We start from the raw sequence: 24,279 nt of genomic DNA, 5'->3' as shown, positions 1-24,279 counted from the left end.
ACTTTAATTAAAAATGGCAATTCAAAAAGTATCATGCTAAACATACTAGTTAAATAAATAGGCAGGCAGGCAGGCAGGCAGGCAGGCAGGCAGGCAGGCAGGCAGGCAGGCAGGCAGATAGATAGATAGATAGATAGATAGATAGATAGATAGATAGATAGATAGATAGATAGATAGATAGATAGATAGATAGATAGATAGATAGATAGATAGATAGATAGATAGATAGATAGATATATAGATAGATAAAGCAAAATAAGATTAAAACAAATTTAAATACAGAAATGTGAAAATAAATACAGTAAAGAGTAAAAAAATGGTACAACTGAAACTAGACATTTTTTCTCAACTATATTTACACCTGTTTATTTATTTATTTATTTGTTTGTTTGTTTGTTTGTTTATTTATTTATTTATTTATTTGGATTATAAAATTATGTATTTATTTATTTATTTATTTATTTATTTATTTATTTATTTATTTATTGCATATTCATATAAAGTGTATCTTTATATAGTAAACTATGCATTTACATTTTAGGATGGGGGTCATATATAGGGCCCTGTTGCATCTAAAAGATTGAAAACCCCCTGTACTAGAAGATTATTGAGTTATTTATATTTAAAGAGTCAGGTTCGACTCATTTCTGAGAGCTGGTTCTTTAAAACAGTAATTCATAACAACCTATAGTAATCTTTTGATTCAATACAATACCTTATATCATGACTTGGCTATATTTCTTACACATTAAGTGATAAAACATTCTAATTAAGTCAAAGTTAACCAAATTCATCATTTAGAACTTATAAATAAGTTATGTCTGAAAATAATGTCCACTTTGCATCTTGGGTGTGTTTCATTTTTTTTTTTTTAATTGCGAATTTGTGTTCAAATAAAAGTAAATTAGAAATAATAACTTTAATTAAAAATGGCAATTAAAAAGTAGCCTACTAAGCATTTTAGTTAAATAATTAAATAAATAAATAGATTTCTTAAAAAGTGAGTTTACATATAAATAAATCTAGAATATTAATTATAAAATAATAAAAACAAAATACAAAAAAAATTATTAAATAGGATTTAAACTAAAATAAATAAATAATACAAGTAAATAAATGAATGCAAATTACTTTAAAACACTATACACCTAAATACAAATAAGATTAAACAAATTTAAATACAGAAATGTAAAAATAAATTCAGTAAAGATGGCACAACTGAAACTAGAAACTTTCTCAAATATATTTTACACATATTTATTTATTTATTTGGATCATAAAATCTTTCTTTCTTATTAATTTATTTATTTATTGCATCTTCATATAAAGTGTATCTTTATATAGTTAACTATGCATTTAACATTTTAGAATGGGGGGTCATAAATAGGGGTCTAAAAGATTGAAAAAAATATTTATAAATATTTATTTATTTAAATAAAACGTTGCACCTAATTAAAAAATGGATTTGTAATGTCTTATTATCTTTTCATTTTTATACTTTTATTGTATTAGTGTTCTCCTTTTCTGTTCTGTCTTGTGTAGGTTAATTAATTCTTAAAAATTCCGACCGATTCAGTCCTAAAAGATCCGACTCAATTGAACAACTCACACGCGAATTGGTCATTGTTATTCAAAATGGCTGCGCCCATAGACGTCAGCACACATGAGTGTGAACTAGGCAGTATGGCATCAGTAAAGGCATTATCTTCTGCTGCTCCTCTTGCTCTTCGTATCGTGGCGGAGTGTCCGGTGAGCAAAGCGAGAGCCTGCAGTCTGACCCTCCCGCACTGCGCGGTCAACACACCGGTGTTTATGCCCGTGGGCACTCAGGGCACCATGAAAGGCATCACTGCTGACCAGCTGGAGGATCTGGACTGTCAGATCTGCCTGGGAAACACGTATCATCTGGGCATGAGACCGGTGAGTGAGAGCAAACACCTCAAGAGTGTCTGGATGAAGCATCAGAATCAAAGCGCTATGTTTTTAACTTTTATTTCTGTGTTCTAACAGGGTCCTGAGTTAATAGAGAAAGCCAACGGACTGCATGGTTTTATGAAATGGAATAGGAATCTCTTAACAGTAAGTAGTTGAATGACAAAGTGGCAGTTTGAATGATGGCACAGTTTCACTATATTGAACTTGACAATACATACACATCATGAGCAAAAAACTGATGAAGTCTATGGAAATACAAAATGACTAATAATGCATAGTATGTTAAAGAGCCCCTATTATGCATTAAAATGGTGATATTTTGTCCAACAACTGTCTGATATACATGCAAAGTAAAAAAAAAAAAACCCACGTTCATTGTCTTATTATATGCATTTATTCTTACCTAATTATCCCAACGACTCCCATATGATTCGTTCAGCGATTCATTTGTTCCCAAACCCCTCCTTTGCATGAGGCTAATTTGCGCTGATTGGACTGATGACAGTCTGTTTTGATTGGTCCACAGCTTTCAGCGCGAGGCCGAGAGAAATGCCCACTATGGCTTATCATCAATATTGAAGTAGTCAGGGTGCAGAGTGTATGTGTGAGTCCAACGAAGGAGTGCATTAAAGCAATGCAGTTTAACTCCAGCATATTGCTCTATACTTACCCATAAGTTAAAACAGTGACACACATTCAGTATAATTCACACAGCGGCTAAAGCTGAACTGTTTTAAACCTTGACAGCCACACATGTGTAGGAACAGCCGACGGTGGCCATAGCAACGACAAACAGCAGTGGATCGCAAGCTCACAAACGCATTTAAATCCATAAACAAACGTGGTATTAGACGCGATATGAGTATAATATGAATATAAAGAGTTAACCAGAGACAGTACAAGCAGTTACAAGTAACAAACACAATTAAATGCAGAATTTACAAGCTAGAGAAAACAAGGAGGCAACCATTTTAATCGCACTTACACTTGTGAAATGGATGAAGAAACTGATACATGAACTGTGTACTGTAAAGATCCTGTCAAGCTCTGCGAAGTCGCATATGATCTTTCCTGATCCATCCTTTAATGAATCCATCGTTGTAAGTGTGTAAATTGCAGAAGCACTTGACAGAAAAATTACGGGAACACAGCACAAGCCTGGGGCTATAATGCTGAGGTATTTTTGCAAAAATAAACCTCAACAACTGACTCTTCACAGTTTCATCTTTGGGTAGGGAAAATAACACAAATTTTTCCGCACTTCTAATAATATCCAGCTGAGCACAGCGTCTTCGCAACGTGATTCAACCGTGGTCTGCTAGTGTTCTTCTTTTTCTTGCTACAGTGTTTGTGGGCGGGGCCGGGGGTTTTAATTATCCTGGGTTTGCGTGTGCAACAAATGGGCCAGGCTTAATTTCCGAATCACAGGGCTTAAGTTCCGAATCGACGTCATGCTGACATGGCTAAAGACTCGTTATCAAGACGATTTATTTGAAGCACTGAGTCGACTCTTTTATAGATGAATCAATGGTTTTAAACATAGTGTACTTTCAGTTTTAAACCTTATTTCACTTCACTTAAAGCTGTTACACACTGCATGAAAGGTCATTTTTTTAAAAACCCATAATAGGGGCTCTTTAACCTGCTAATTGGTGTTAAATAAACGGTGTTACTAAAGCTTAATTTTGAAGTTGCGGAATTTTCTAATACATTTTTCTAAATTTTGATTTAGAAAATCAGAAAAAAAAAATTGTTTTTGATCAATTGTTTTTGAATAACTGTCTGGGTTGTCAACTGAATTTTTAATAATTATCAAGAATGCTTTAAAGCAGTGGTTCTCAATCTTTTTTCACCAAGTACCACCTCAGAAAAAAATGGTCTTTTCAAGTACCACTTTAATAACCAGTATTGAAGTACAGTAGCGTAGTAGGCCTAATTAAGCAGCTACAGCTCTGCACAGTTCAAATACGAGGCAGATTAATTCTTATTAAGAATATTTATTTATTATTGTCAGCCACTTTAAACATTATAAATAGTTTGAACATTAACACTGCACTGTGCTTCACAGGTAAAAAAAAATAAATAAAACATCAAAGTTTAAATTAAAATGGGCTTTTAAAAGTTAATTAAAATGGCTCTGTTCTTAAAAAGTAAAAAGAAAACTGCTTTACTTAAATATAAAGTATTATTGTATAGTAGCCTATTCATCAAAACCTGCAAATGTTCTTTGGACTTCATAAATAGAGGCTGTGTCATCTTATTCATGTATAAACTTTTTTAACCATTTTTAAATATACAAATAAATCATATATACATGCAACAAATAAATCATATATACATGGAACGTATATCTTTGAAATCTAAACATTAACTTGTATTTTGTGATTTGAATTTACATACTTACCTACTACGCTTCAGAGTAGGCTTTGTGTGTCAGAAAAGCAAGTGTATAAACCATACCTGTCAGCATTGAGATATAAAAATACGGGATACACCCCAACAATCGTTACAAATATGGGAAGCAGATGAGCTTTAATTGATACAATACATAACAAACATTGGAAAATTGAAAATCCATCCCAAATCCATCGTTCCAATGAACATTTGCAAACTGTGTCGCAAACTTGTATGCTTGCAACTGCACCTCTGGAGCTGTAGTTAGAAACATAGTTCCTGGCTGGGTTCTATTCCCAGTTAACCCCCCATGGCCTATTCATTTAGAACATTCTAACATTTATATTTGTAATTACAAAAAAGCATTCGAGTCATCACTCTTAGTTGTAATTTGGTTTCAAAGCATTTTTAAAGTTCAGTTTTAGCGAGCTTCATGTTTACAATTGTGCTCCATTTGCAGTGCACTTTAAAAACATTGATGTCATTTTGAACACAGCCGTGGGTCATGAGAAAAACTATAGGTGACCTATTATTTAAAAGCGGCGTTTACGTTACGTCTCTAAAGTTTGTGAAAACAAAAAACATAGCATATGTTAATTATTTTAATTTATAGAATGTTATATTTATTAAGTATCTGTAATGTATATGACATATGCCTGTGGTTAGAACATTTCTGCAGTGGTTTGCATGTGTCAAATTGTAAAAGTAGATTTTTAAAAAAATAAACAATATTCATCTTAATTTTACTATCATCATCATTAATATTATTGTTATTATTAAAGTAGGTAAAGCAGGTAGTCTTTTTTCCTTTCCTAATGAATAATAAATATAAAATATAATTTAATTTCTTAATATACTTGATATGGAATTTAATTTCTTAATATGGAAAGCGAGTGCATGTTTTTACCAAAACTAATATTGGATTTTTTTTTATGCGTGTGCATGTAAAAACATAATTTGCGCGAAGAAATTATGGGGTTCTTCTTTAAAGAAGTTGTTACCACCGCATTTAGAGCATCATTATGGGAGTTTTACATTATAACTAACGTGGTTCAAGTGATGGATCTGCGACAGAGAAACTACGGGTTTTGGGAAACACTCGTCACTACATCGTTCTTTTCCCAAATGATGCGTCGTACTATGATAATTCAGCCGCGAGTTACGTTGTTGTTGGGAAACACACCCCAGATCAGTGTTATCATATCGCAGGGTTAAAAGTGTGTTCATTTTTTTTACTTTGATTATTCAGTGATTCCTCCGTGTTCCATTAGAAGGAAGCCTGTGTACACTGTATTTACTCTATTGCTTTAGACTTGAAAATTTCACCAGGTGTCTGTAACAACCAAAGTAATCCATACACACAATGACAACAAAACTAATTAATTTAGAAATTAAGTTTTGTGTATTAAAATGAAATGACAGTGGTCAAAAGTATTGAACGAATGAAGAAAAGGAGGTTGAAGTGGATATCTCTCAGTAGTTAGAATGTTGATTAAGTTATTGATCTTCTTTTTTTTTTTAAACATATTATCCATAATGTATGAATTTGAATACTTTTGTGTCATTTTGAGAGCCCTAGACAGTTTTGTGGGTCCCAGCCTCTGAGTTGGGAAACCATAACCTGCCATGATTTTTATTGCTCATTGAAGTCCCCCAAATATAGTTTTTCACCCCTTGTTTAATCTAATAGGACAGTGGCGGTTTCCAGATGGTGTCTCTAGTGGAGCTGTCGGAAGTGACGGAGGAAGGCGTCACGTTTCGTTCACCTTATGATGGAAAGGAAATCCTGCTTACCCCTGAGCAATCTATCGCCATACAAAACAGCCTGGGTATGAGCATCACACTCCACTTTTATTTTTGGTAATAGGGTAATTTTACAAGGCACCTAGAGTTAAACAGTTGATTTTTGAATCTATTCAGCCGATTTAAGGCTCTGGCAGGAGCAGAGGAGTCAATGATCAAAACACTATTTGCATTTTTTTTTTAAATGAGATGCTAATGGTCTAATCTGATTCAATAGTTTATGCTAAGCTAAGCTAAGCCAAATGTGCTCTTGCCGAGACTGCATTCCGGTTCAATTTTTTTATGCCCTTCGCTCGCTAGGTTCACTCCGTCTCATTGATTCGGATGTACGTCATTGATTGTTACACAAGTGTCCCTTAATGGTGGAGCATTTAAATGAGTTTAAATGGAATACTAACTCAAATCTTTATGACTGTCTATAACACTCAGGTTCAGACATCATGATGCAGCTGGATGATGTGGTCAGCAGTACAGTGAAAGGGCCGCGAGTGGAGGAGGCCATGCATCGCTCTGTGCGCTGGCTGGACCGCTGCATCGCAGCAAACAAGAACCCAGATCGACAGAACCTGTTCGCCATTATTCAAGGAGGGCTTGATGCTGAACTACGCAAGGCCTGTTTAGTAGGTGAGCACTAGACAGGCCTGTACCATGAAGCCAGATTTGCTGGCTAGCCAGTTAAGTTTTAGTTTGCACCAAGTCTGGGTTTTTGGAAGCATGAAGGTAGCTCAGAGATTTTTATGAGTCGCCATGCTGCACGTATTAGAATGTTTGCTGAATTGCACCGCTTCCAATTGGGTCAGGGCCAGCCAATCGAACCACACCTGGGTTGAATAAATGGATCATCCAGGTATTTTAAAGTGCACTTAATCCTTTTAGAATTTTCAGTGTGAATGCTTCACTTTACACTATTACACAATTTACACTACAAAATGTCATCGAATAGGGCATAGGTATGTGATTTGCGATGCACCTTCCGCCAACTTATCCAGCATTTTTTACGCAGCGGATGCCCTTCCAGCTGCAACCCATCTCTGGGAAACATCCATACACACTCATTCACACTTATACACTACGGACAATTTAGCCTACCCAATTCACCTATACCACATGTCTTTGGACTTTGGGGGAAACTGGAGCACCCAGGGGAAACCCACGTGAACTCAGGGAGAACATGCAAACTCCACACAGAAACGCCAACTAACCCAGCCGAGGCTCGAACCAGCGACCTGCTCGAACTGCTTCACCCTGGCCAGATGTTATTGAACGTATTCCTAAACTGCTTTTCAATTGATCAGAATTAATGTGCGGGAAAATGCAAATGGAACTCCCACAAGTAAACAAACTGGCAGACACAAAATGGACGCTTTTTACTATGAAGGGACATCAGGTTAGACAAACTATACATTTAGAGAATGAAGCTGTGGCTGGAAAACAATGTTTTAATGCATTGCAAACGGTGAAGGCACATCACAAGTCACTTTAGGAGGGGGCATGATTTAATTTAGATAAACTGCAACATGTCTGCCTTAAATATTACCAACGATCCATCAGGTCTTTCCTCCTCTCTCTCTCTGTTTAAATTTTTTGGTAAACAAATCCTTCAACAAATATTTTTCCTCCACACCCCATAAGATAGGCATTTAGTACGGCAGCTGGATTAGTCCAAAAAGATTGGGTTATGGTTGGGTGTGTTTTAGTTCTGATCATGTTCTTACCACAAACAAACAATTCCAGGGTTCGTTTAAAAGCACACCAAGAACACCTCTTCAAGGAGGTCTCGGTGTGCTTTTTTTTTGTCTACTTTTGGTGCACACTCGAGTGCGATTTGCTACATTCACACCTGCCTAAACGAACCACACCAAGAGGGAAAATGAACTCTAGTGCAATTCAACCGAACTAAACAAGGCAGGTGTGAAAACACCCTTAGACTCCTCGTGTGGCAAAAATTCATGATACGGCATTTGATTTACGCTCATGCTCATGTCTATCACCACCTGTAAGGTCTTTCTGTAGCTGTGATCTACTAAAAGCTTCAAAGGAATCAGGACTACAGCAAAGAGATCAGGTCTTTTATTGCTAGTTTTATTTGTTCACTGGCACCTTCCTATTGTTTTCTCTTTTTATCAGTAGGAAAGCAGTGTAGACTTGCATCACCTCTCTTGTTGTCCTTCAACTGAAAATTACATTCAGTAGCTGCACAATGGGGCATCCCAGCAGTGTTTTGTATTCTAAGATGTGTTCCGTTTATAAAAAAAAAATAAAAAAAACAGCAGACCACATGCAAGTCTGACATCAACACGGTTGCCTGGTTTTCCAACAAAACTGGCCAATCAATATTAACCCAATAATATCAAAGCTCAATATATGCCACCTCTCATTCTTTAAATACATAATTGTATAACTGTATGCATTATACAAGATCTATTCTTTGAAAATAACAGTATAGTATTTATAAAGGTTCTGCTATATAAGGTAATCATCTTACCTTGGGATTTACTGCATATCTAGCATTGTGTCTCTTATGTTACTGCTTTGTGCCATCCAGTTAAAAACGCTAAAAATGTGGGCAAATGTCAGAAATAAACTCTAAAATTACGTTTAAATTAAAGATATGTTACAATTTTGAATGAATTAATATTTTTTAAATTAAATTGAAACTTGACAGACTTTCTTCTGTAGATTATGTATATACTTTTAATTCTGCTAATATGTTACTATGGAAATGAAACCAGACACGCACATCATCATAGCACAACTTTCATCATTGGTAGAATATAATTTGATAGAGTAAAACTATTTAATTGCAACCATATAGCTACACTATAAAAATGGTGGGTTCCACACAATCGTTTTGTGTTGGGATGACATGAAGATATTAAGTTAACTTAGTGGTTTTTACAAATTTAAGTGGATTGAACATAAAACAATTAAGTTTTCCCCCTAAAAACTCAAGTTGTTCAGCTCAATTTAAGTAGTTTGAACAAACAGCAAATGTAATTTTTTTGATTGTAAAATTGATACCAAATGTCAAACCTTTAACCCAAAGAAAAAAACAACAGCCCACAGAAAGTGGTTAAAAGTAACCCATTTATGAGCTTAACATCAAGCTTACACAATTTAAAAAAGTGTGCCCCTCATTGTAACTTGACAGACTTTCTTCTGTAGATTATGTATATACATTTTATTCTGCCAATATGTGTCTATGGGAATGAAACCAGACATTGAAACCATATGTCAAACCTTTAACCCAAAGAATAAAAAAGAACAACCCACAGCAAGTGGTTAAAAGTAACCCAATTACGAGCTTGACATCAAGCTTACACAATTTTAAAAATGGTGCCCCTCATAGTCCAAAATGAATGTGGATTTTCTTTTTTTTTTTTTAGCATACAGGCAAAAAATTGACAGATTTTTTTTATTATTATTATTATAAATAATAAGATTTAATTTAACTCCACCTAACTACCTACATAATGGTACACCTAACTAGAATGTTCTATGGTTATGATTTCTTTCCATTATTATTACACTCAGAAATGACAAAGCGTGATGTGCCAGGCTTCGCCATTGGTGGATTGAGTGGTGGAGAGGAAAAGGATGATTTCTGGAAGATGGTGACTCTCAGCACAGATCATCTCCCCAGAGAAAAACCCCGCTACCTCATGGGAGTCGGGTAAACCACACTTCTTCTGATTATGCTTTCAGTTGATGCCATTGTAGATTACATTATTTGTGCGTATGGTTTGTTGACTGTGTGGGGTTTAATGTTGTGTTTTAGCTACGCTGTAGACCTGGTGGTCTGTGTTGCTCTGGGTTGTGATATGTTTGACTGCGTTTTCCCAACTCGAACAGCAGTAAGTACTGGATTTCTGGTCACTGGTAACTTTTTTTTTTTTGGAGCAAAAAATAATTTTATTTCTTAGATTTTTTTTTTTACTTGTCCAAATATCTAAAAAATATTAAATCAAGAAGCATTTTCTAGATAAGCAAAAAAAAATATTTTGTTATAAGAAATAATATGGTAGAATTAAGTGAGTTTTATAGGAAAAGTTAAATAATCTTGATTTTCCTTTTGACATAAGATTATTTTGCCATATTTTGCTCCCTTAATTTTGCAATATTATTTCTTAAAACAAGACAAGACATCATGTGACTATACACACACACACACTCGGTCATGCGCTGCAGCGAATCTGCGCGTCTGAGCTCCAGCTGTCAGCGGGTCCTTTGAGCACAAAACCCCAGAGAGCAGTGCACATCAGACAGTTTATCAAGGATCTACCGCTGGATAATGTCTCACTATAGTTGTTAAACATGATATTTGATTAATCTTGTCTCTATCTAATGACTCTTCGGTCTTTTGAATCCATCAGGTAATGTCACAGCATCAGTAGACTGCTTCAATCTTTCGCTTTCGCGGATGCACATTACACCTATACTAATCACACAGATACTGTTGGTTGGTTCCTGACGGTTGTGCACCTTTTTTACCAACCAAGTTTGTCAACGCTGTTATAACAAAATGGATCACTCTGCCTATTCATGCCAGACTGCCTATTCATGCCAGAGTCCCGCGGAAAAAGTGGTTGACAAGTGGTAATTTGTGTGTAACTAATCTTTATTTATTTATGATATGGTTATGGGTAAAACAAAGACCATGCGGGTCAGGTAGTTAAAAGGGTAGGCTACAATTATTTGTTATGAATTAATTAATTATTTATAAATAATTAATTTACCACCGCTTACGACGACGATGGCATCATCCATCGTGATGTTCCACATTATATACTTTAGTATAGAATGTTATTTTTCTGCTGTGTTTATTAGCTCATTATTAAATGTTCAGCTCTGATCAGGCCTGTCAGAATAAACCTCCAAAAGTTTTAAGACTTTTTTTACTTTTCAGTAAACTAATCATACGAATATAAATCCAGATCCGCTTTTAATGAGGACATGTGTGACTGTTTCAGAGATTTGGCTCGGCTTTAGTACCTTGGGGATCTTTGCAGCTCAAACAGAAACAATACGCCAAAGACTTTCAGCCCATTGATCCTGACTGCCAGTGTCCCACCTGCAGGAGGTACAGTACATGCATTTTTCTGCACTTTAACTGGATGAACAGTTGCTTCAATATGATGACATTCAACTGCAATGCTTAAAGCAGAGCAGTTAACCCCCAAAATAACCATTTTGATCAGGATATGTAGTTAAGGTCTGCGTGAAGTTGGGCTGTACAATATATCTATCTATATATATATATATATATATATATATATATATATATATATATATATATATATATATATATATATATATATATATATATATATATATATACATATATACATATATACATGCACATATGCAGTAGTCACATCGCAGAATCTGCAATGTTGAGTTGGGATTATAGGTAACCATGAACTACAGTTCAGAACATTGTTCCTCTTTGCAAAGTTTAATGTTTAATAGAGTAAATTTGTTCAAGGCTTGTGACTCATTAATTAATTAATTTATTTATTTTTTTATTGTATTAGTATTTTATTCAATAAAGGAAAAGCCTGCACACTACATGACAAAAGTCTTGTCATTGATCGCAGTTTTAAGGGCAAGAGTTTGGCAAGGAGTTCTAGTTGATCATTTGGAAAACTGGCAGAAGGAAGATTTCTCTGATGAATCATCTGTTGAACTGCATCCCAATCATCACAAATATGCAGAAGACCTGTTGAACCCACATGGACCCAAGTTTCTCATAGAAATCAGTCAAGTTTGGTGAAGGAAAAATCATGGTTTGGGGTTACAATCTGTATGAAGGTGTGCGAGAGATCTGCAGAGTGGATGGCAACATCAACAGCCTGAGGTATCAAGACATTTGTGCTGCCCATTACATTACAAACCACAGGAAAAGGCAAATTCTTCAGCAAGATAGCGCTCCTTCTCATACTTAAGCCTCCACTTCAAAGTTCCTAAATGCAAAAAAGGTCAAGGTGCTCCTGGATTGGCCAGCCCAGTCACCAGAAATCAACATTATTGAGAAGTCAAGTTATTATTTGTTGTTTCTAAAACTTGGATAGGAGACAAGATATTTGTCAGGTAGTGTATAGTGTGGCTTATGTACATTTGGTTATTGGTTATTACAATTTGGACCTTAGATTTTTAACATGAATCAAGTTAGACTCTTCAGAAAACCATAAAGCACTATTTCCTTTAGCTTTATTCTATTTATTTATGTTTACAGTTTGTTTATTGTATTTTATGCTGATGCGCTGCCCTACAGAATCATTGCAAACTGTCTAAAATTATTATTTGCAAATAGAGCTATTCAAGTTACATCTGGTAAATTTTTCTTCATATTGCAATATATGCAGAAAAACAACACATTATAATTTACTGGAAATTGCTGAGAATTTTCTTGCTTTTTTGTGTGTGTGTTAATGTACTTCCAACAAACAAAATGTTTAGTTGGGGGCTGGGCTCTCTTTTTGCGAATTGCTCCATTTCATAGGAGAGGTCTTCACAGGAGGTCTTTCCAAAACCAGAAATTTAAATTTTGCTTGCATTACAACAGCAACAACTGACACACATGTACTGCATTCTAAAGATTTCTGTTATCATCACCACCAAGACAATTAAACAGAGCATTGCTTCTTGTGGTTGAGGTTGTGTGTGTGTGTGTTTAACCATCTTATTTCCTGTTTACAAAACACATGAAAATTACTGTCAACTGATCACAGGCGAATGTGAAAAGTCAAAGCAAATATTTTTTGTGGATTTTCACAGAATAATTGTTAACCTAAGCAATGTGCGCTCGCAGAACACACTTTGTATGTTTTGATGTTTTGATTTTAAAGGTGTAAGTCACACATACAATTTCCTGAATGAAAATTCTATCACCATTTCCTCGCCCTCCAATTGTTCTCTTTGAGTTGCTTATGCTGTTGTTTTATTTTGAAAAATGTTGCAATTTGAACAATTTATGGGTCACCATTGGCTCCAAAAGTACTAAATGGTGACCATCAATTGGAAGAGGACGTCAGTGTTGGCCTAGTCTCAGAATTCACTGGCTAAACACACATCTGATGCACACTTTTATGGAAACACTTCAGCAATTTGAAAGTCCTACTCAGATTGGTTTAAACATACACTACCTGACAGAAGTCTTGTCGCCTATCCAAGTTTTAGGAACAACAAATAATAACTTGACTTCTAGTTGATCATTTGGTATCAGAAGTGACGTTTATGAAAGACAAAGGCCTCTAGATTAGGCTTATTTTACCAAAATAACTATGATCATGCCTTGATTTTTAAACAATGACTCAAATTGCTTAATAAAGTCATCTGGAATGGCAAAGAAATCGTTCTTGCAGGACTCCCAGAGTTCATCAAGATTCTTTGGATTCATCGTCAATGCCTCCTCCTTAATCTTACCCCAGATGTTAGGCTGGCCAGCCTGGAACACCTTGACGTTTTTTGCTTTCGGGAACTTTGATCTAGAGACTGAAGGAGTGCTAATCTGCTGAATTTACCCTTTCCTGTGGTTTGTAATGTAATGGGCAGCACAAATGTCTTGATACCTCAGGCTGTTGATGTTGCCATCCGCTCTGTGGATCTTTCGCATACCCCCATACTGAATGTAACACCAAACCATGATTTTTCCTTCACCAAACTTGACTGATTTCTGTGAGGATCTTGGATTCATGCAGGTTCCAATAATAAGCTACCTGTACGTTTTGTTATTTTACAAACTTCTATATATATTATTTCGATAAAAATATCTTGTCTCAAACTACTAAATGGCAATAAAAGCCACTCTGTTGATACTGCCCAGTTAAATAATCAGCATCAAACATCGACAGAGCATAATGCAATTCACGTCCAAAAATAATCAGAAAATATCTGTGAATCACAAAATACGTAACCTGTTAATAAAGATATAATTTTACAGTGTATAGAGATCAACTATGTACTATATCACAGGCTTCAAAGCCAGTTCCTGGAGGGCCGCAGCTAAGCACTGTTTAGTTTCAACCCTAATTAAACATGCCTGATCAAACTAATTGAGTCCTTCAGGCTTGTTCGAAACCTACAGATAAGTGTCTTCATGCAGGGTTGGAACTAAACTGTGCATAGCTGCGGCCCTCCAGGAACTGGCTTTGACACCTGTGTACTATAGACCTTGGCTGTTTCTCAATTCCAAGAACGTAGCAAACGGACTTGTGTTCTTGTGGAGACCGGTTGCCAGGTGTCCTCGGAAGAACGAACTCTGGAGACCACCAGGACAGAGAACGCGTCCATTGAGAAATGAGATGCTGCGTTCTTCCTGATGGTCACATGACCTTCACGCATTTTTTAATGGAAAATTATTTAAACATTACAACACAAGGACGCAAGACCGCTGAAGAATGCACATCGAGCAACAGCCCTTTTTCTTAGAACGCAAAATTACCCATTATGCTTTGCGTGTATGCGCAAGGAGAATGCTAAGAACTTCCGGTCGGTAGCTTTTGCGTATAAACGGTCACATTTGGACAGCTTTGAAACGATAGTTTTAATCTATTTACCTGCTTTTATCATATTTGAACTAATACTGTTGTCGATCAGCGCCACCTCCTGGACCGATCATTTAAAAAAATGCGATCTAATAGGATGGAAAACAAGTACTGTGACGCATTTTTCCCTCGTTGTCAGACGGCATCTTCTGGTGTTTAAATGAAGCCTAGTCATCACTAAAGTCAACAGTTTCTCTTTCTTTCATATAACCAACCCAAACAAATGTAATTCACCATAATGTTTGACACACACACACACATAGCCTGTACTGTCCCACTAACACACCATATTTAATAACTGTGACAAAGTGAAAAATAAAGTGACATTTTGAAATGACAGAAAAACGCAAACCGTGGTAAAAACAACACACTAAATAAAACATAAACTGCTTCCGATTATAATGAATAGCAAATCAGCCAGCAGAGTATCAGTAACGGACTTTTATTGGTCATTTTTAACAGCTGACAGGCCGGGGAGACACACACACTGTATTTATGACGGCAGAAACTTGCACTAGGAGGACATTTTTCTCTCGTGCTTGAATCACATATGACAGATCATAACGACTTTAACACACTTTTCAAAGTTGTGTCACAAAAACGCTCCATAATCCACTCAAAACCCTATTGAAAGCTATTTTCGGAGCTCAAATTACCTGTTGTAAACACTGTAAACTGATGTTCTAAACATTGTACCGAAAGACGCTGGTCGCTATGGCGCCGTCCATGCAGCAGCCAAGAAAAAGGTCTATATATCATTTATCATAAAAATCTTGGTCCAGTAAGATGTCCAAGATTTTGAAACCGCATACTTCCATACTATACAGTACGCTAAAATCAGTATGCGAGCCGAGTAGTATGCCCGAATTTATAGAATTCGAAAATCAGTATGTGAGAAGTACCCGGATGACTTACTACTTCCGGCGAGATTCTGAAATGCGCATCCCATACTCGCTGCGCTATCCCATGATGCCCCGCGAGAGAATTCATGAATGGGAGTGAAGCGACGCAACTGATGCAGGTAGGTCACGTGACCATAACAAAATGGCAGATGTAGTACATTCAAATTCCATTCATACTGTATAGAATGTACTTTTCTAATGGCCGAGTAATACATTTCAATTCAAATGCAGTACCTACTGAGTAGTAGGCGGTTTCAGATGCAGCCTTAAAGGTACAGTATGTAATTTTCCCCACTAGAGGGTGTGTATTCATTACAAACAAAGACGTATTTTGATCACCCCACTATTGAGTGTGGAATCATGGGAATCCTAGAGTAACGTTACATCCTACAGGACTCCTGCAGAAAACATGTTCATGGATGAGCTATAAAGTGTTTAACAAATAATTTCATGGTAGTATGAAACAGAGTCAGGCTGACAGCAGCTGAAGCGTAACGCCACACAAAATCAGCTGAGCTTTTATTATGCCACAGTTCATTGCTTCCGGTATTTCCAGTGTAGAAGCAGCAGCTGTTTTATCATACTAAATACAGTTGAAGTCAGAATTATTTCACAATATGTCTTATAATATTTTTTCTTCTGGAGAATGTATTATGTTTTATTTCGCCTAGAATAAAAGCAGTTTTTATTTTTTTAAAACCCATTTTAAGGTCAAAATTATTAGCCACTTTAAGCAAATTTTTTTTCGATAGTCTATAGAAAAAAACGTCGTTATACAATATTCTGACTTCAACTGTACATTTAAGGGTTCTTTTATAAGGCTACTATGTACAATTTAACAAAACACACAGCATATTAAGTCATCTCTGGTGTTTTCCAGTTTGTTTTAATATATATAAAATAACTGGAAATCAAATGCATGTGATGTCATTAGAAGAAAGAGACTCATAAAGGTTTAAAAGCACAAAAGGGAGAATAAATTAGGCAAATTCAATTTCTTTTTAATGAACTACTCATTTAACCCTGGCCAAAATCTCTCAATGTCTAAACCTTCAGATGATTGACTATGATTTCTTTCTCTTGACATTGACAGACACAGCCGAGCTTACCTTCACGCCCTGTTCAAGAGCGACACTGCAGCCATGCATCACATCACCATCCATAACATCTCCTATCAGGTGATTATCAATGCACCGCATGTTCAAATGACATATTTATTACTGTTGTAGTGACTGAGTTTGCTCCTGCCCACTTTAGCTGAGCCTCATGCGTTCTGTACGCCAGAGCATCATCGATCAGAGGTTTCCCGAGTTTGTGAAGGAGTTCATGAAGAGGATGTTTCCGTCTAGCTCGCAGTACCCCAGCTGGGCTGTAGAGGCGCTGCAGTCAGTCAACATCTGCCTCAGCTGAGAGGAACACCTGGAGAGAGGGTTAACAGATGAATGGTGTTTTTTAATGGATTTCTCCTTTTATAAATACTAATATTTTTAACATGTAGTATGTAAAATACCCGTTTTGTAAATAAAATCTTCTTTTCATTTTCAGCTGAATCTAACTCTTGTCAAAATGAAAAGTATAAAGGTTTTTTTCTAGATATTTTTAGATAACATGCAATTGAAGACCATTATTAACTTCTGAAACTTTCATTATTTTTCAAATATATCCCAATTTATGTTTTTCCACAGTATTTTGTATGTATTTTTTTTATTTATAAATAGTTTTATTTTTATTGAGTCTTATTATAAGTTTTTTTGCAGGAATAATAATGCATGTGTATATAGTGCTCAGCATAAATGAGCACACCCCTCAAAGATCTTATTTGTTTTCCTATATTTTCTATAGGATTATTTCCAATAATATATGTGTGCATATAAATTAGATAGGTCAGTGCTGAAGGCAAATCTGGAGCTAATCTAACATTTATGATATTTAATTTATGATAAGTCTAAAAATTTGTACGCTCAAAAGCAAGAAAATGTAATACTTTAAAAAAAGAGAATCCAAAAAAACTTAAATAAACAATAATAAATCTGTTTTGTTCAAATGCCCCAAAATATATTCCTATATTCACTGAGACATTTTTAAAAATATATAAATATAAACAATTTACGATTGGCTGCAAAACAAACCACTGTTGTCAAATGACTTTATCTATCTATGTAGAGAGAGAGAGAGAGGTATAGATATTGCCCCCCTTTGAATTTTTTTTCTTTTTTTATATATATATATATATATATTTCCCAAATGATGTTTAACAGAGCAAGGACATTTTCACAGTATGTCTGATAATATTGACAGTAATATAATACAGTATGTCTTATTTGTTTTATTTCGGCTAGAATAAAAGCAGTTTTTAATTTTTTTATATAGTCTACAGTACAAACCATTGTTATACAATAACTTGCCTATTTACCCTAACCTGCCTAGTTAACCGAATTAACCTAATTAAGCCTTTAAATGTCACTTTAAAATATATATAAATAAATATATAAATATTTCACTTTAGAGCTAGTATTTGAATCATTTTCTAGCATAATGTCTATGATGGCTAAACAGGTGATTTTGCTCTCATTTTAAAATTATAAGACTGAACAGCATGAAATGCCATCAGTCTACAGAGATTCCATAGTACTTCTCTATTGCAATTGGGATATCACAATAATTAACCCTGAAAAAGCTAAAGCAAAGCAAACATTACCAGAAACACTACCAGACTATGGTATAAATACAGCACTACAACATGCAAACGAGAGAGATCGACCAAGAAAGTTATTTAACTGTTTTATAATGATTTGAACAACTGTAGTTTAAAAATAACGATCTCTTCTCCTCTAAGGGCATATTATGCTGTCTCTGTCGCCATTTTGTGGCGGAATGTCAACCGTTTTTGCACAGCTCAATATGAAAGGGAGATGGATGCCAGACGCGCTGTATCCCATAAATTATAAGTTTAAAATAGGCACTATCTTTATAAATAAACTGCATAGATGCAATCTAAACAACTACATTCTCTCCTAAACATGCCTCAGAAGTACATTATATTGTCTAACAGCTACAATATTTGTCAAACTAGAGTGAGTTTATTGATCTGTTATCACTCTATGTGGGCGGAGTAATACAGAAGGGTGAAGAGGCTGGACAAGTGCTGTTATGGCAGAATATTGCATGGCTATCAGCCAATCAGATTCGAGAACCAGACAGAACTGTTGTATAAATATATATAAACTTTATATTTCTTAAAAAATTGAGAATTTTTGTTACAAATTTTTGAAATATTACAAATAAAAAACTGGAAAGTTTGTTAAATAGAGTTTGTTTTAACCTAAGAAATCACCAACACTTTTAATGATTTTTGTAAACTATGCAGTATTTAACTGTAATACGAGCTGTATTTTACTGTAGGACAGCTATGCAGTATTTTAAAGTTGCATTGTTATTGAAAATTATTGTACATTTTACAGTAAAGATATACAATACAGCAAATACATATAAAGCAAGATAAAAGGTGCTGTAAATGTGAGTTACTGTAGATTCTTCAGAAATTAGTAATAAAATGCAAATGCATTTTTTTTTTCATTCTTTTTACATAAACATGAAGTTTAAGTGAATCACAATCTTTTGTCACTTTAAAAACGTCTCAGCTGTCAGTTTTAACCAATTTAATACTTTCTTCAGTCTTCAAAAAAGTCTCACTGACCCCAATTATTTGAACAGTTTCTACCTTGGTGTTATTATTCCATGACATCAATTTAGCCTTTACTTGAAAGTTATTTCATTGCGTTTTTAGTGACATTCTGCAGCATTAAGTCCGTGAATCACACTTAACACCACAGCTGAATAGATGTGCCTGTAAAAAAAAGACCATCAAAACCTTTAAAGGTCGAGAGAATGGAGCATTATGAAACCTTCCAGCAGCTGAAGATCTGGTGTTTTTCACACATGCGGCCACTAGGAGGCGGAGCGCTGAAGATCTGCTGGATTGTTGACAGCAGATCTGCACTGGATTCTGTTCTTCTGTTCTGGAGAAAATCGAATGTGACAACACAACTAATTTGACTACTCCAGCAGGGAAATCCACTTCTTTAATTTATGATTATTATGCAACTTGCATACATACGTGGATAAAATATGTCAAACACGGCAGCGGATGTTAGCGCTTACCCATCTGTGGACAACAAAGCCAGTAGTCTATGTTGCACAGGTAGCCTATAATTTTATATACAATACTGTATACAATTGACTATACACAATTTAATATTATTATAAAATTAAGGAAAGATTGTGTTCCATGAACACATAGGCCTATCGAAACCTAATTTCTGATAGCTCATTTGGGTGAAGGTGATTTTTCTAAATATTTAGTTTAGTTTATTTAGTAATTTAGTTTAGTTTTTATTTATTTATTTTTTTGCACCTTCTAGATTTTCATATAGTTTTATCTTAAAAAAACAAAATATTGTCATATCCCAATGAACCCCAAATCAAATAAATTCATTAATAAATTCAAATATTATTAACAATAAAAATAAAATATTTGACAGGTTTTGTCATTTTTGGTCATATTACATACAAATATATTATGAATAATAATAAAAATAAACATTTGGACTTTTTTGTCATTAGTTGTCATATTATATAAAATATATTATTAATAATAATAAAAATAAACATTTTGACAGGTTTTTTGGCATTTTTGGCCAAATTATATTAAAAACATATCAATTATAATAAAAAAAATAAACATGTTGACAGTTTTTTTTTTTATGTTTTTGGCCATATTATATTAAAAACATATCATTAATAATAATAAAATTAAACATTTTGACTGATTTTGTCATTTTTTGGTCACATACAAAAAAATATTTATATTAATTAAAAAATAAACATTTTGACAGTTTTTTTGTCTTTTTTTGTCATATTATATAAAAATATATTGTTAACAATGAGGGCAGCATGGTGATGCATGGGTAGCACAATCGCCTCACAGCAAGAAGATCGCTGGTTAGAGTCCCCTTTTTGGTGTGGAGTCATATTATATAAATATCCCTGTGGCGACCTCAGATTAATAAAGGGACTAAGCCGAATAGAAAATGAATGAATATTAACAATAATAAAAATAAATATATTGACTGCTGCTTTTTGTCACTTTTGTCTTATTATATAAAAAATATTCATTAATTTATTCATTTTCTTTTCAGCTTAGTGCCTTTATCAATCGGGGGTCGCCACAGTGGAATGAACCGCCAATTTATCCAGTGTTTTACACAGCGGATGCCTTTCCAGCTGCAATCCGTCACTGGGAAACACCCATACACTCTTGCATTCACACACATGCACTACAGCCAATTTAGCTTATTCAATTCAACTATAACGCATGTCTTTAGACTGTGGGGAAAATCAGAGTACCTGGAGGAAACACGCGCAAACGCAGGGAGAACATGCAAACTCACGACCATCTTGTTGTGAGGTGATTGTGCAACCCATTGTGCCACCGCGCAGTCCCATTTTTGGTCATATTATATAAAATGTATTATTAATAATAATAAAAATAAGCATTTTAAAAGGTTTACGTGTGTTTCTTCCGGGTGCTCCGGTTTCCCCCACAAGTCCAAAGACATGTGCTATAGGTGAATTGGGTAGGCTAAATTGTCCTTAAAGTGTATGTGTGTGAATGTTTCCCAGTGATGGGTTGCAGCTGGAAGGGCATCCGCTGCGTAAAACATACAGCGGTATGAACATAAATTGGCGGTTCATTCCGCTGTGGCGACCCAGATTAATAAAGGGACTAAGCCGAAAAGAAAATCACTGAATGAATGAATTTTGACCAGTTTTGTCATTTCTGGTCATATATTTCACATCAGCTTCAAGCTAACATTGCTTTTTTAATTTTCACATTTAAAAATACTACAGTAATTTATAGTAAATGCTGTAGTGTTTTTAATAAATACTATAGTAAAGTACTTGAAATAATATATTTTGGTAATAGGGACACAAAAAATAGATTCATTGGATTTAATCTTTCTTTAAGGTAACTGATTGCAAACAATTTATATCTCTGCTGAAAAAGCAGCTTAAACCAGCCTATAGGCTGGTTGGCTGGTTTTAGCTGGTCGATCAGCCTGGTTTTAGAGGGTTTTTAGCTGGTTTAGGTTGGATTTTTCAGCAGGGATGGGCTGAATTTAAATAAACAAATTAAACTTGGTTATATTTAACTTAATTTGTTAGTTTTAAATTCAGCCTATTTAGTAAACAAACATTTAGTAAATCCAGTTAATATTTGTTTGTTTGTTTTTTCAGTGAAATTGTTGTGGTAAAACAACAACTATAGTAATATTTTTATTTATATTATCATATTTAAAAAGCAAATTACCCAATAATTTAGACAAAACCAAGTTGTAGCTATACAACAGGGTATCATACCACAACACACCAGTTTACTGTATAGTCTAAAGTATTTATTACAGTTTATGCTGCATTTATTAACAGATAATATTCCGCCTACTACGATATAGTATTTTTTCATGTGGGTTGAGCTTTGATTAACATGTTACTTAAACAAAAGAAAGACATAAAAAGAAAAGAGCACAGATTAAGTGCGTGCGTGTGTGCAGATCTCATGCATTTTACAACAATGCAGCAGTCCAAATTACCGCAGGTGGATGGATTATAAATGAACTCGCCCATCCCTCAAAACGGAACATACAGAAGACATGCTTCAATCAATACAGGACAGTGGGTGAAATCATGCACTGCAGCAATAACTGGCAACTGTTACGGCTGATGTGAAACAGCTGGTGTCAGCAGCGGAGATGTCTGCGTGTCTCGTGTCAGTGCTTGGAGAGCTCGGGGAGGCACCAGTTGCTCCGCCGCTGTTTTAGTGGATCATCCGCGTCTCCGTTACTGAGTGATGCGCACACTTTATAACACCTGAAACGATCACGGCGGAGGGATAAACGGTACGGGTGTTTTAGTTCCCGGTCTGCGTTGCTCTCGGGTGCTGCTGACTATGGTGGAGCTGGAGAAGGAGGTTCTGCCGCTGCCGCCGCGGTACCGGTTCCGAGACCTGTTGCTCGGGGACTGGCAGACGGACGACAGGTAGAGCAACTTCAACTCCTTAGCTGGTGTTTACACGCGTGCTTTAGCAATGTCACGCGCTTCCAGCTTAAAGAAAGTGCGCACAGAATTAATAGTATGAGTATTGGTAATAGTGCGTAATAGCATTAGTATACGTATGAGTGTTGAGTTAATACAGTTATAGTGCGCTATTAAAACATGCTTACTAAACATTAGGATTTAGAAATAGAGAATGTGTTCTTATTAGTCATCATTAGGGAATTGGTAATATTAGTAAACCTAGTTTTATAAAAAGTATGATGAGCATTTTACGGTTTGAGTATTATGAATATGTATTACACAATAGGCAGTACACTAAATATACAGTTTCTGCATTTTTGTGACCTGCCCTCCCTGTGGAATTAATTTACACTCTGGTCTCACTTGTCTTTGACTTCAACAGAAAGAATGCATACACCAAAGTCACTTCTGGTATCAAATACAATACCATGTAAATATTAGACTGAGTACTAGTGAGTACTGATGAACAGTATGCTTTCGAGTTTGCTTCAGAAATGGCTATAATGTAAACACATTAGTTCACTACAGTGTACTGCAATAGTGTTATTATTAGTAGCCTACTGGGGTATTAGTGGGCAGGATGGGCTGCATCTACAGGTAAAACCTATTCTATTAGTTTGAGTAATGTTATGAGGAGCGTTTTGCTATCAGTTTGGGTGTTATGAGTATACTAAACAATATAATGTAGTCTAGTTAGGTCTTAAAAAGGTCATTTTGCATAAAGCAAAGTCATAATTAGTATTAAAGACAAAGTAAATATTAGACTGAGTACTAGTGAGTACTGATAAACAGCATGTTTTCCAGTTTGCTTTAGAAATGGCTAATGTGAGCACATTAGTTCACTGAAGTTTACCACAATAGTACTATTATTAGTAACCTACTGGGGTAAATTCTATCCTATATTAGTTTTAGTAATGTTATGATGAGTTTTAGAATCAGTTTGAGTATTATGAGTTTACTAAACAATATAGTCTGGTTAGGTTTTAAACGTATTGTCCACTAAGCAGTGCACTAAATAAAAGCTTCTGATTATGTTGACCTGCCCTCCCTGTGTATTTAATTTATGCAGTCTAGTCTCACTTGTCTTTGACTTCAACAGACATTTTACACACAGTAAAATCAGTATTTTATTATTATTATTTAAAGACTTGGTGAGTACATACATGATATACAGTTTGTTTTCCAGTTTGCTTTATAAATGGCTATAATGTAAGCACATTTGTTCACTACAGTGTACTACAATAGTGTTATTATTAGTAGGCTACTGGGGAATTAGTAGGCAACTGGTTGGGTTGTATTTATAGGTATTAGTAAAACCTATTCTATAGTATTAGTTTTAGTAATGTTACAATGAGGATTTAGAATGTACTGTAATAGTGTTAATATCAGTTTGAGTATTATGGGTTTGTATTACAAAATACAATCTGGTTGTGTCTTAAACTTAAGATGCACTAGGCAGTGCACTAAAGATACAGTTTCTGTGTTTATGTTGACTTCCCTTTGTATAGTTCATTTATGCAGTCTGATCTCACTTGTTTTTGACTTGAACAGCCATTTTGCATACA

General features: G+C 35.0%; 2 protein-coding genes across 2 annotated transcripts in view; both read left to right on the top strand.

The window, feature by feature from the left end:
• The first annotated feature begins 1,573 nt into the window (after nt 1-1,573).
• qtrt1 (queuine tRNA-ribosyltransferase 1) lies at nt 1,574-17,124 on the top strand. The gene is made up of 9 exons (XM_056454199.1): nt 1,574-1,920; nt 2,011-2,079; nt 6,020-6,158; nt 6,562-6,756; nt 9,667-9,805; nt 9,911-9,986; nt 11,103-11,212; nt 16,674-16,758; nt 16,838-17,124. The coding sequence occupies exons 1-9, from the start codon at nt 1,636-1,638 to the stop codon at nt 16,988-16,990; spliced, it is 1,251 nt and encodes a 416-aa protein (XP_056310174.1). The 5' UTR covers nt 1,574-1,635; the 3' UTR covers nt 16,991-17,124.
• A 5,294-nt stretch (nt 17,125-22,418) lies between these two features.
• Nucleotides 22,419-24,279, top strand: part of LOC130221640 (potassium channel subfamily T member 2) — a 231,886-nt gene continuing 230,025 nt past the window's right edge. Inside the window, exon 1 of the mRNA XM_056454198.1 lies at nt 22,419-22,675. Within this exon, the coding sequence (XP_056310173.1) occupies nt 22,587-22,675 (89 nt within the window). The 5' untranslated portion in view covers nt 22,419-22,586. The remainder of the gene's footprint in view (nt 22,676-24,279) is intronic.

The sequence above is a fragment of the Danio aesculapii genome, chromosome 3, assembly GCF_903798145.1.
Source record: "Danio aesculapii chromosome 3, fDanAes4.1, whole genome shotgun sequence".
NCBI classification, from domain to species: domain Eukaryota; kingdom Metazoa; phylum Chordata; class Actinopteri; order Cypriniformes; family Danionidae; genus Danio; species Danio aesculapii.
This window is presented reverse-complemented; position numbering and strand designations above follow the sequence as displayed.